This window comes from Falco biarmicus, chromosome 5 (assembly GCF_023638135.1).
Source record: "Falco biarmicus isolate bFalBia1 chromosome 5, bFalBia1.pri, whole genome shotgun sequence".
NCBI classification, from domain to species: domain Eukaryota; kingdom Metazoa; phylum Chordata; class Aves; order Falconiformes; family Falconidae; genus Falco; species Falco biarmicus.
This window is the reverse complement of record NC_079292.1, coordinates 12,038,271-12,051,472: the sequence shown is the minus strand read 5'-3', so window position 1 is coordinate 12,051,472 and position 13,202 is coordinate 12,038,271. Positions and strand designations below refer to the sequence as shown.

The 13,202-nt window shown below is 36.5% G+C and overlaps 1 protein-coding gene across 1 annotated transcript in view; it reads right to left on the bottom strand.

The window, feature by feature from the left end:
- The window catches only part of CTTNBP2 (cortactin binding protein 2), a 91,042-nt gene that overhangs the window by 17,045 nt on the left and 60,795 nt on the right, over window positions 1–13,202 (bottom strand). Inside the window, exons 9-16 of the mRNA XM_056341328.1 lie at window positions 11,203–11,320; window positions 8,524–8,799; window positions 7,597–7,692; window positions 7,082–7,161; window positions 5,858–5,944; window positions 5,675–5,774; window positions 2,194–2,346; window positions 1,727–1,914 (exon numbers count right to left, since the gene is read on the bottom strand). Of these exons, the coding sequence (XP_056197303.1) occupies window positions 1,727–1,914; window positions 2,194–2,346; window positions 5,675–5,774; window positions 5,858–5,944; window positions 7,082–7,161; window positions 7,597–7,692; window positions 8,524–8,799; window positions 11,203–11,320 (1,098 nt within the window). The remainder of the gene's footprint in view (window positions 1–1,726; window positions 1,915–2,193; window positions 2,347–5,674; window positions 5,775–5,857; window positions 5,945–7,081; window positions 7,162–7,596; window positions 7,693–8,523; window positions 8,800–11,202; window positions 11,321–13,202) is intronic.

Here is a 13,202-nt window from a genome sequence, read left to right as displayed (position 1 = left end):
TGACCACCCTTTCAGTGAAGAAATTTTTCCTAATATGTAATCTAAACCTCCCCTGGTGCAACTTAAGACTGTTTCCTCTTCTCCCGTTACTTGTAGTCTGGGAGGAAAGCCCAACATCCACCTGCCTATAACCTCCTTTCAGGCAGCTGTAGAGAGCAATAAGTTCCCCCCTGAGCCTCCTCTTCTCCAGACTAAACAGGGTGGTCAACCAGCACCCCCAGGTCCTTTCCCACCAGGCAGCTTTCCAGCCGCTCTGCCCCAAGCCTGTAGCGCTGTGTGGGGTTGGTGTGACCCAAGTGCAGGAGCCGGTACTTTTACTTTTCTTCGTTGAACCTCCAACAATTGGCCTTGGCCCATCGATCCAGCCTGAGCAGATCCCTCTGCAGAGCCTTCCTGCCCTCAAGGAGATCAATGCTTGCCGCCCCCCCATCTTGGCGTCACCTGCAAATTTACTGAGGGTGCACTCGATCTCCTTGTCCACAGCGTTGATAAAGACATTAAACAGAACTGGTCCCAGTACTGAGCCCTGGGGAACACCACTGTGACCAGCCACCAGCTGGAAGTAACTCCATTCACTACCACTCTTTGGGCTTGGCCACCCAGCCAGCTTTTTATCCAGTGTAGAGAAGTAATCTCTTTAAGAGTTTCATTGATACATTTCACATGATTCTTTTTTTATATTCTGTATTTCTGTTCTTGCTATTAAAGAATACCTACAAATGTTTTTAAATTTCCTCATTATAGTAACTGAAGCGTTCAGTTACCACACATTTCCTCTTTAGGATCTCTTTGAATCAGTAAGCTTTTATAGATGAGAACTGTGGCACAGGGTACAGGAGATGACATCCCCAGGGATAACCAAGATACATACAGCTGAACACTCAGAAATGACAGTGGGTCTGTTGTTCCAGACCAGGACTCTTTACTACTGACAGTTTTTTGCTATTCCTAGAACAATCTCCCTTTTTAAGCCTGTTCAAAATTCTGCTGCCAAGATTATTTCCCTTTGCAGCTGTTTCGATCAAACTCCCCCTCCCAACATCTAACACTCCCTGACGTCTGCAATAGCTGCTATCACACTGGAGTGTTCTTCTTCCAAATAACTTTCAAAATTCCACAATTCTGCTTTTGCCCACATCTTTCATTTCATTTCCCATCCTCCATTTATTTATTCAAGTTAAAACAGACTTCCCATCCTTATTCTCTTTTGGACTTTTTTTTTTGCAGCTTCAGCAGGCATACTGGCTCAAAACAACTTCCCGACTGATATATTTTCACCCCTCTTTCCTCTTTAAGTTGAAAATCATGAAAACTCTTTTTGCTGCTTAAAACATAAGACATTACACACGGGATATATAACTATTTCATTTCAGATATATAGAATAAATTCCTCAAGAAAGGGATTTTACGTTCGCTGAACAGATTTTTACTATCACACTCACACAGAAGATAAAATAAATTATTGAAAGACGTTTTCATACAGTGGATAAGCAGCTATCCACAGTATCATTATTTGCAGCCATCCTGTGTGTTTATGCTGATCAGCCACAGCTGCACACCTTCCTGTAAGAGGCCAAGCACAACATTTACAGATACAGAGCTCCCAGAAATTAAAGCTTTTTTCCTGAAACAACCTAGTTATCTGCTCAGCTTTTGACATTACCATCGTATGTATTTGACAGATGTGGTGAAGAACAAAATCACTGAAGCCAGTTCAAGTTCTTACCTTGTTTATAACTTTTCTTCTTAAAAACCTTTGAAGCAAGCCACGCATTGGTTCCCCATCCCACCTAAGTTGAACCCAACGGAAATGCTGCTGAACCAGCAGGTCAGAGCCATGAAGATGACACTTTGCAATTGTCCCCAGCAAAAAGCAGTTCTCATGAAAGTAAAAGGCACCAGAAACTCCATTTGCTAAAAATGAACCATAAAACTTTTTACTGAAATAACCAAAGCTCTGACACAATTTCATATAAAAGCAAGAAGTGACATAATTAGAAAGAAAAAAACACCATCAATTAGCCTCAAAACACACTGTACTTTGTTAAGAACAACTCTTCGTAATAAAATACAAAACAATTTAAATTGTAAATGTACAAACATTACATTATTCTACTGTTCCCTGTCTGCCATGCATTATAATACAACTGTACTGTAGTAAAAACATTTCTCCATCCCAAATTCTTTAAATACCTCTTTGAATAGTGCAAGGATTTTCCGAACTCCGATTCTCAAGAGGTGCCAGAAAATCTCCTAGTAATTCAGATAAAGAAGCTCTCTCCAGATTTTCTAAAATCACAATGGTTGTCTTGCTTACAGGAGGCTGTTTAACTGGGACCAGACAAGCTGAAAGATAAAAATCCCATTAACGTCTACTTATGAAAATTTACTTTTATTTATGTATACAGCTTGTACTGCTACTAATGCAATAAAGGGTTTTTTTACAATTTTTTTTAAATTTTTCCTTTTAACTTGCTCACAGAAGCAGACAGACTGTATAGTATGGTCAAAACTGTAAGCATAAAAATCAAATGATGGGAAGAATATCATACTGTACAATAAGAAAAAAAAAAAAAGCTATTATCAAAATAAATTCCTGAAACGGCTATAATAGTATCTTCATATATAGGAAGGATTTCAGCACACTGAAAATAAATGCAACAGGAAAGATAGCAAAGACCTCTGAAAACATTTCTTTCATTTGCTGTAATACATTTTAAACTTCTAACATGTATTCTTTATACCATGTAGTGAAAAAAGGATTCAGAATATTTCACGTTTATAAAAAACTAATTATTTGTTTGCTACTATCCTCTGTTCAAAACTTCCTCCAATATCTTTAAGAATCACTCAAACAATCAGAGCTAGTTTGAGGCACAAACAGTAGCATCTGAACCTAACAGGCATTAAAATAATATATATCTTTATCTCCTATTTTCACATTTCATATCTTTTCCTTCATTTTTCCTGATTTTAACATCTTATTGCCTAAAAAAGATACAGCCTTTGGAAGGGTTCCTCTAACACTAAATCCCAGATGAATGCTTCTGTAATACAAATACTCAACAAAACACTTGTCTTGAGTATATCGTGCCTTGCATTGTTTCAGAACTTTTTGAAGGTGGTGCTAAAGATGGTCTTTAAGGAATATGATGAGTGATAGAGCAAAACTTAGAGCAACTGACTGCAGGGGGTGATGGCTATTTATTTCCGATTTCCTGAATATTACTGCCCTGTTCTACTAAGAGGATATAGCTGGACAGCAGGGAGGACAGGTACCTCCTCCGTGTCTGACGGAACCATTTAGAGAGAGGAGGAGAGTGCCCTCCTAAGAGAGGACACGTGGCAGAACAATGGGGCAAGAAGCGGGCAGAAAAATGAGACGCAACCAGCAGCACGATGCTGAAATGCAAGCACAAAGTGTTAAGAGCGTGTGGCTGACAGAGTAAAGCATCCAAAAGAAGCAGCTTTCCTAAGAGACAGTGGCTAGTAAACAAACCAGACTACGAATGACTCTCGCCTGCAGGTCAAACACCAAAGCCTAGCTGACTTGTGACTAAATGGTCTCTTCTTCTCCCCCAGCAGTGTGATGGCACTGAAAATGACACGTGGGAATAATCACTGGCACCAGCTATCCTCCGAACTGTGAGCAGGATTTCCTGGGAGAAAAAAACCCAACCTGACATAGATGAAAATACACCGGAAAGTATGCTAACCAACAGAACGGAGCACCCTTCTGCACACCACTGTACGAGCCTGTGGGGTGGCTCTGCTTTTGTTCATGAGCATGGATGTTGTCAGAGGGCACTGTGCAGTTTACTGCAATCAAGAAAGCCAATGAAAGCGACAGGACGAAAGCATACTTGGAGAATAGGATCCACACTGCAAGCGCACAGCAGGTAGTAAGACTGAATGCTGTCTTCTAACTGAACTGTAGTTTTTCTATTAATAAGTTAGTAATTCTAGTTTGTTTGAATAAAACATTTGCTTTGGAGATTCAAATTCCTCTTGGTGTTTCTGATCTGACCATACTGAGAAGGAAAAAGGTAGGGGCTGATCCTCTCAAAGCTCTGTCTGTCTCAAAGTTTCATCATGGCAGCACATGAGAATGTATCCAGAGGCACTGCATTAATAAAATTGAAACTGATGAAGTTTCAAATGCCTAAAGCCCAGCTTCTTTCAGTATGGAAAGTGAAATGTGAAAATCAAAGCTCCTGAAACACAAGGTTATTCCAAGCAGTAATGACATTTATCACATTTATTTTTAATGTGAATCACCATATTGAATGAGAGGTAAACTTAAAATCCTAGAGCTGTAGAAGAGACCACGATAATAAAAGAGAAAAGCCCAACATTTTTGGATGCAAACAGGGTCTTGCTACCAAGGTTAGATTCAAGCTATATTGCCAGTTGTCATCAACAGAAAAAACCCAAAAACTAAACACTCATGAAACAGAAATGGAAAAAAAAAAAATAGAAGAAAGCTGCAAAGGGGTGAAAGCAGCTACCTGAGAACTGCCTGCAAAGGACAAAACTTGTATCTGAGCCAAAATTAATTTGAACAGTACCAAAAAGAAGGAAGCACCATATCACCCTTCAGGTTCTTATTACTGTATGTGTAATATTATATACAATATATAAAATAAAATAGCAATAATAGTATATAGCAATATTATGTACTATATTATTACTCTATGGTTAACACTACAGCAAAATAAAAGAAATCAGAGTTTGAATGCGTGAGTATGGGCAAAACGCAGCCCAACCTGCCCAAGAAGAAGCCCTCCACAGAAAACACCACTTTTTCCTTCACTTTTAGCACTATTCTATTTGTTGCTTTTTATGACTTCCTTCACTTCTGACTGACCCATGTGGCCCCATTCTTCTGCTTTTGTACTTAATTTGCCCATTTTTACCATCATTCATCTTTGGCTACTTTGTCCTTTTTTCACTCTTACCAATTAGTCATCGTGAATTTGCACAATACAGCCTGCTGACCACTTTGAGAATACTTCATTGTGAAGCACCCAAGTAACAGGACTTTAAGCCACCTACAGTTATTCACCTCGATGAAAAATTTGTTCTGCACACACCGACACACACACGCACACATGCACACACACACATGCACTCGCGTGCCTGCCCAGGTGATAAAATATGGCTCAGACCCACACATAAGTATCTAGCAAACAAGCATATGTCAAAAGCAAGTGGTCTGACTTTTAAAGAACTCTTTTACTGCTCCTTTTATTCCCAGAAATGAAATAGTTATAGCTTCCCTTCTCCTGTATTTGTTAAAAACCCACAGCCATTACAACAGCTACAATAAAGCAACAATAGACGTTCATTTCTGATGTGCTAGATCTGAAGCACAACGATCAACTTTTAAAGGCTCACAAACAAAGGGAAAAAGAAATGAGACAGAAAAAAGTATTAAGAACTATTAATTTTACTTAAATGGCATGAACTTTTGATAGAGCTCCCTATTGGACTGTCATACACAGTTCTACCACAGTGTAGACTCTTACCATTATTTCCAAAGCACCTGGAAAACTACGTCTTCTGTCAAAACATGCCACCCACCATGCAAAATTTTTTAATGTATTTCTTTACTTTGTACCATTAAAACATTTCCTACAAATCATCAAAATCAGTCCTGCTGAAATAACCTTACCACTACTGATGAACAGTTCTGCAAGCTGCTCCTTGGAGAAATCAGCATCCACTTCAACTTTAATGATTTCACATGTGGATCCTGCAGCAACTTGCTTTTGCTGTGTTGAAAATTTATAGATTTGGTGAAATAGTGCAAACTCTAATTTCTGAACTAATTTACTTTATACGTTTGTGTTAATACCTTCATGCAGGCCGCTATCTGATATGCTATATAGTCTTGCAAACTTCCTTCTGGACCATGGAAAATGACATTACGGTACTGTTCAACCTACAGACAGACAATAAATGATTCTTGAAAGTTCAGACTTGGATTATTTTTTTTAACCTAGATGAGACAATCAGCACCTAACAGACAAAGTTATTTGTTTTGCACTACAGGAGCTGAATAATCCTTACTATAGCAGTTTCACAATAGGCAATATTTGCATACAATATCTTGGAATTACGTTGATAAATTTATATCCTACCTTGTAAAACTACATGAAAAAATATTTTGTCATTATAACAATCACCAAAAAATGAAAAAGTAATGTAGGAAGGATGAGTTGAGGAGTCACAAATATTTTCTTGATTTTGAATTAAAACTGAAAAACCAGAATGATTTTAAAATCATCAGACTAGTTTAAATCACTGCTAACTTAAGGATGTAGTTTAAGGACTTTATTTCCAGTTGAAATGGGATCATGTTCTCAATACAGCAGAATAAAAATCATCTGTCTTAACTGTAAAATTACATTAGCACTAAAAAGTCAGTAAGGGAACACACTCATATCGTTGTGCACTATTGTTGAATACAGCAGAAACCTATGGCATGTAGCTGTTCTTATAACAACATAAAACATGTTATAAAAACAAAACAAAAACACAACAGCAAGGACACAGCAGAAATTATGCAATTTTAAACTAATGCTGATTTTATTAGTAATGTTAAAACAAATTATGTATGAAAGTTAACTCATATTATCCAACTATCCTTACATTACGAGGTATTAAATAAATTGTAAGAGTTACAGCACAGATAGAGATATATAAGCTAATAATAAAAATCATACCTCAAATAATTCTGATTTACTTTCCCCTCAAAAAGTGGAATGAAATAACTTTAGAAAGAAATTTAGAAAGAACAAAGACATAACAGAGCTTTTAATATATTTTCTTAAGCAGTTCAGTTAATCAGGTGGCAGCTTTTTAAAGAAGGAAGTTAATGCCCTCATGTGACTTAAATTCTTGGGATACGATCTAGTGGGAACTTTATCTTTAAAATAACAGCTTTCATGCTGTTCCATTTTTCAGAAGTCTTGACATTCTTTTCACAGCGTAGAAGATAATTTTTTTTAGTCAATGCTATTACAGAAGTTTTTTCATGTATAAACAGCATGCAGAGAGAAAGTAGCTTAGTACCTACCAGGCGGAGGTAATTCTGAAGTGTCTGAAGATGTATCATAGATGCGTAAGTCACACTATTTAGGCAGCCTTCTTGAGGTCCTTTAAAAAAAGATACACAAATAACTTTTCTAAATCTCTCATGTTTATAAGCATGTATGATGGATACATATGCTTTTCATGCAATATCCTACAGCGATCTCCTAAAATTACAGGCTATGCCAATTAAAATGGTGAAGAAATGAAAGGTGTTTATCTACCAACACAGATTCACAGGTATCCATAACATAAGTAAAACGGATACTACTATTTAATTGGAAAAGGTAGTAGGGCTTTTATGTGCCAGCATATTTTCTAAATGTTGTAGACCCTTTCAAATCTAGTTAAAAAAAATAACTGGATATATTAATTGGATATGATCCGAGGATGAAGCAACACTGAAGAACAAAACCAGTAGCAAATGATTCTCAAATTATGTGTTATATATACATGGTGCGACTTAAGATTCAAACCTAAAAAATATGAATTGAAAATTACCAAACAAAAACACTGTGATATGCTCAGCTCTGTTGTTCTTCAAAAAGTCCCATGGTGGCTGGGAAAAAATCTGACCTGTTGACCACGAAATGTTTCCTGTTACGAAGAAAAAATGAGAGAGATGGTTCCTGTATATATATATTGTGTCCTATGCTCAAGCATATTCACTTGCTTACAAAGATTTTGTGCACATACTGACAAATCTGACAAACAAACCAGTCCCATGTACTAAATCGTACTATTATTTGATACATGACTGAGGATACTAATGTTTCCTGCCAACTGAGACACAGATTTAATAGCTAGCTTGTCTTTACATCTTTACGTGTAAAATAAAGTAAAATAAGGTTACTTGCCCACTCTGATTTGAATTGGGCTTTTTTGGGGTGGTGGACAGGTGGAAGGGGATTTAAGATGAAGCACATGAATTTTCAGAATCCTATGCAACTGTTACTACCACCACTGCATTTTGGCCAATTTCTCATCATTTTAAAGATTCTTCTGGTTTGCTTTGATAAGTGAAGTTACATAAAACAGGAGCAGTTCTGTTCTACCTATGCTAATGATTTATGGTCTGGATTTACTGTACATTCTGGATGTCTGTAAAGACATAGTGTGGGCTTTACTTTAAATTGTTTTGTTTCACCTGTAGGAGTACTAAATTGAGTAAAAGACTAATTAACATAGGGCCTCATGGTCCCCAATATGATATTACAGTGCTTAATGAATTGTACCATACACATAGCTAAAAGTAAAGAATGCTTTCATGCCAGCGCTGTTCAGAGTTTCATAGCTAGTACTGGTCTTTCTTAGTCTAAGCTTTAAAAGATCCAGAAATCTAAAGCTATTTTTTATCTCACTTACAAGATTTCAGCAATTCAAGAAAACCCCAAATTTTTGCTTTTCTTATTACACCAATATTGATACCTAGTTTGACAGATAATATACTGCTTGCACTGAGGCCAATGTTGGATTCTGCAGCACTATTAAATGACAGCTCTTCTAGGCTCCTCCATCCATCAGAAGCAATTGCTTGGAAGTGGTTTGTCACTGCCTGACTCACTGCTTTTGAAAAATCATCCCATGATGTTTGTTTGCGGATATTTAAAGCACATATTGTGTTTTCTGTATCAAATTCCTCTGTACCACAGTGGGCTGGTTCAATGCCACTGACTGAAATCCTTACAGGTACATTGAGAGCATCTGTTGAAAAACAGAAATAAAGAATGAGAAAATCTGTAAAACTCAATTAAAAAAATCCATTTATTAAAGACCAATAACATTCAATATTGCAAAGGAAAGCTACAAAATAACTCCCACTACAGAAAAGCAAATGTTAAAAAGCAGCACAGACCACTAAAAAAATCAAAGCTGTGATGAAAAACAAACAACAACATTTCTTTTTTTACTTTACAAAAAAATTATTATTACGCTTAAATAACAGGAAACAAGAGAAAACTTACTTAATCTTTTATTTCCTCTTTACAGACTAATTTTTTATAAATTAAGACAGATGGTAGGTTGTGTCTTAATGTTTTAGATTATTGTGGTTGTGCACATTTTTATTGTCAATGCAGAAAGGAATTTTCTGGCTTTTGTGCACAAATGGAAAACACAGTTAGCTGAATCAAATGTCTTTAAGTAAAATCCTAAGAGCCAAGACAGAAAAGTCACTTGGAAGTCTATCTTTGATTTACTATAGAATAAACTGACAAAACATATAAAAAAGAAAGTAGGAAATTTCTATGCATATTCTAGAAACAAAATTAATTTAATGATTATATTTTAAATCTTGCTCTGAAAAATGGAATACAACTCAACAGAAGCAGCAGTCTAATATAAAACATTTAGATGACTCAAGGTGAAAATGAAACTGCCTTCTAACTAATGCCAAAACAATACTTTTTGGAAATTATCCCTGAAATTAAAAATAAGTGCACCACAAAAAAAAAAAAAATATCAGATTATGAAATCTTGCAACATGATTTTAGTTTTGCTTTTGAGTTCAGAAGCTAAATCTTAAGCTGATAGAAACCAATGAAGCTTTTCTAATGTCAGAAAAAAGTCTGTTTTAAATCCAGTAGCCTACCATAGGGAAAAGATTACTCAAAGGCATCCTTCAGATGTGGGATTGTGAGCAATGTATCAAAGGCTTGCCCTTCTGAAGGCTGGACCTCAGGGAAATGAGCAATGACTATAAGAAATACAGAGTTCTCTACACGGAATCAGGCCCCTAGGACAGAGGTACAGCATATGCCTCAATTTCAGCGCATGTGACCTCTACAGCACAGCTGGCAGTCATGGCTCAGATCTGCTGGAGGACATCCTCCTGTCCTACATGCATGGAACACCCTACAGCAGAAACCTTCCTGGACTGTGAGGAAGGTAGAGGATAGTACATACGCAGCTTACCCCAACGCAGCCTTGCCTTGTTACGGTGTATACCCAGATGAAACTCTTGTTTCCAAGCTTCCACAGATCAGATATTGGCGGGGGTGAAGAATTAATTATGATGGCATTGATGTTATCTACAGGCTTAACAAATGAAACAGAAGAGAAAAGGAGTCCAAAAGTTCTGACCTGACCTGACAAAAGCAGCCGAATTCATGATAAGCCTGATCAGAGAAACAAGGTACTAAGACTGATGAAAATACTACAAGCATCAATTTAACAGGCTACAGATTCAGCCATCAGTAACTGGCTTCAGTCTGATAAAGAAGTAGACCCCAGAGGAATTTCTAATAGAAAGTGAGTTGTGTTCCTCTCTGCACCAACAGTAAAATGACAAGAACATAGATACTCTGCTAGCTGAAGAGGAAAATCAGAAGAAGCACACACAAAGCTTCCCTAATTTGTTGATAATCAATGACCTTGACTACCCACAACACAAACACCAAAAAAGTGAATAAATATGAAGCGTCCAAATCTACAAAGAAATACTTCTGAGTATGCAGAGAAACAGAAAACACAGAACTTGCAAGTTCTAACTCAAGAAATACACAGTTCAGCCTGGTTTACTGATTTTTGAGAAAACTTAGAGAAGGAAGATGACAGGTTCCAACAGAAGAACAACCTTCTAACAGAAGTTATAAATGTTGGAAAAAAGAAGTTCTTTCATGTTGTCTGTAAGACTTTTTTTGAAGAATAAAAAAAGCAATTCCCTCAACAAGAAACAAATTACAAATAAAACTATGCTCTAAAAAGAGATTCAGACAGGAATAGATGATTGCCTTGGCCTAAGAAATTTGACAACTATCCACCATCAAGTGATTGTTCTGCAAGAATTTGAAGGAAAGATAAGAGGAGGATTATAGCTCTGGAAAAAGTAATTACTAATATTAAACTCAGAAATTTTAGGAGAATATAGATGTTTTCACATGTACAATATACACCATCTTTTCAAACGGTTTAAAAAGAAAGACCTAAGTCATTTAATAACCTCCAACAAAATTTTATCATACACTCTTACAAAATCTGGAGAGTAGAAACTTGTTTGGTTTTTGTGGTGCCAAAAAAGTGACGACTGCTATTTTCATATTTCTCATTTTTGTCCCATGAGCTCTTTACTAAAAGCATTTTTATATAGTGCTGATAGCATTTACTTACTTAAGTTTTCTAGGAGATGTTTGCAATCATCAGTAGCAACATCATGCAATGTTCGATTACACTTATCTTTTCTCTCAGCCTCTAGTCCACCATGGCTACAAAGGATTTCTAGACAGTTCTGCAAAGTAAGAACTGCATTATTTACTTGTACATTTGCTGCATTAAAGTGTTCTATCAATATGCAGTTAGACTACTAAATGAAATTCTTACACATGTATTTCCAAAGATAGTCAGCTATGGAGTTTTCATATATAAGCATCCAAATGATGTTCCTCACAGAGTTGAAAACCAGAAGTAAAAATGTTTTATAGCAGACTTGAAAGTCTCAAATCAAGATTCTGAAAAAGCAGAACATATGCTGCCAGGCTTCTACAGTCTTCAAGCCTCAAGTGCTGATCAGTTGAATTGAGAAATTCTTAACATCTGCCCACTAGTTTAGGTATTCACGTAAGGAAACATGCCCAGCTACGCATCCTGTTTTGAACATCTTGGCTTCAATGTTCAGTCAACACTAGAAAAGCAATTCTAAAGCTTAACACAGACTCATTAATGAATCTATTCAGATGGCAATCCATAAAATCAATTTTAACTTTGCAATTCACCAAGTACAAGTTCCCATTGTGCCTGACATCTGAATGGGACACAGCAAAAGAAAAACACTAATTTCAAAATCACCTTGCAAGCCTCTTCTTTGGCAGGTAAATCTGAATTTGTGCAAGCATAGTAACAATGCATAGAAATAAAAATGCATTTCTATTAAACTCAGAAGACAAACATTTTGTGGATGCCAACATGATGTCCTCTTAAAATTCAAAGACTTTAAAAAAGTCAACAAAAGCTCAAGAAAAGCAAAAAATCATTAAAATTCATTAAAAAGAAGCTACTAGCAGATACATTTGTATTGGTACAATCATACTGTAACATAAAAAAATCCAATTTTATAGATCCTTCCAAACTAGCAGGGGAAAAAAATGCCCTCACAAAATTACATTCAAACATCGATTGATCAGTGATCAGAAGACCGATGGAGCAACAATACAGGTGGCCTTCATGAAACCTTTGTCATCCTCAAACATGCCTTTCAAGGACAGATAGCCATATTAGAATTAGACACCACCAAAAATTACATTAGTTAATACTGTATTGAAAACCTCTGAGGTTTAGATAGTAGAGAAACGAGACCCTGAAAACACAGAGAAGCAGCTATTAAGTATTTGGACTCAGCACAGTGGCTTGTTGCAGGTTTGGCTACTGGTTTCAATTTTGTAGCTGTTCTAACAGAAAGACTTTTGTCAGTATATCTGGTACTCTTAACGCCTTTCATAAACATAACAGTCATTTCAAGCTGTATTTCCCTGTGAGATGAAATTTTACCAGATTGTGGCTCCAGCACTTGTAAGAAACTCTTAAAAATCAATTAGCTCACTAACTTTGCCAGAAGAAAATAGACCAGAAAAAAAAAAGGAGCATAGTTTCTTGCCAGGTTAGTAAGTTAACTCTTGTCTCTCAAATGGGTGCAATGAATGGCAAAGTCAGCAGAAGGCAAAGGACCGAACCGTGAGGCTGAAAGTGAGAAGAGGGAAGAAACAAGTAGAAGAGAACAAAGAAATGAGGCTTATTCCCTTAGTAAAATGGGAAGTTTTGTTGGTTCTGTTGCCTATGAAACAGCAGCCAAGATGCCACAGCTTAATTCATGTGTAAAGAATGGCACCTACCAATCTCAGAGAAGGGTGAAAGTGCCAGCACTGTTTATATGCGACTATTATATAGTGTCATGAATGACATGCAGTGCAGATAAAGGATTAGAGAATGAAGTATTAACAGTGCTTGAAGATGGCTATTAAGCTTTCTTTAGCTTTTTCATATCTCAAACATCTCAAGTCAATAAATGCATCTTAATCAAATACAATTGTACAAAATCTCTGCAGCACTGAAACCAGGAATCTGACTGCCAGCTGTATATTGCCTTCATCACCTAAAAGAATAACTTCAACCCTCGA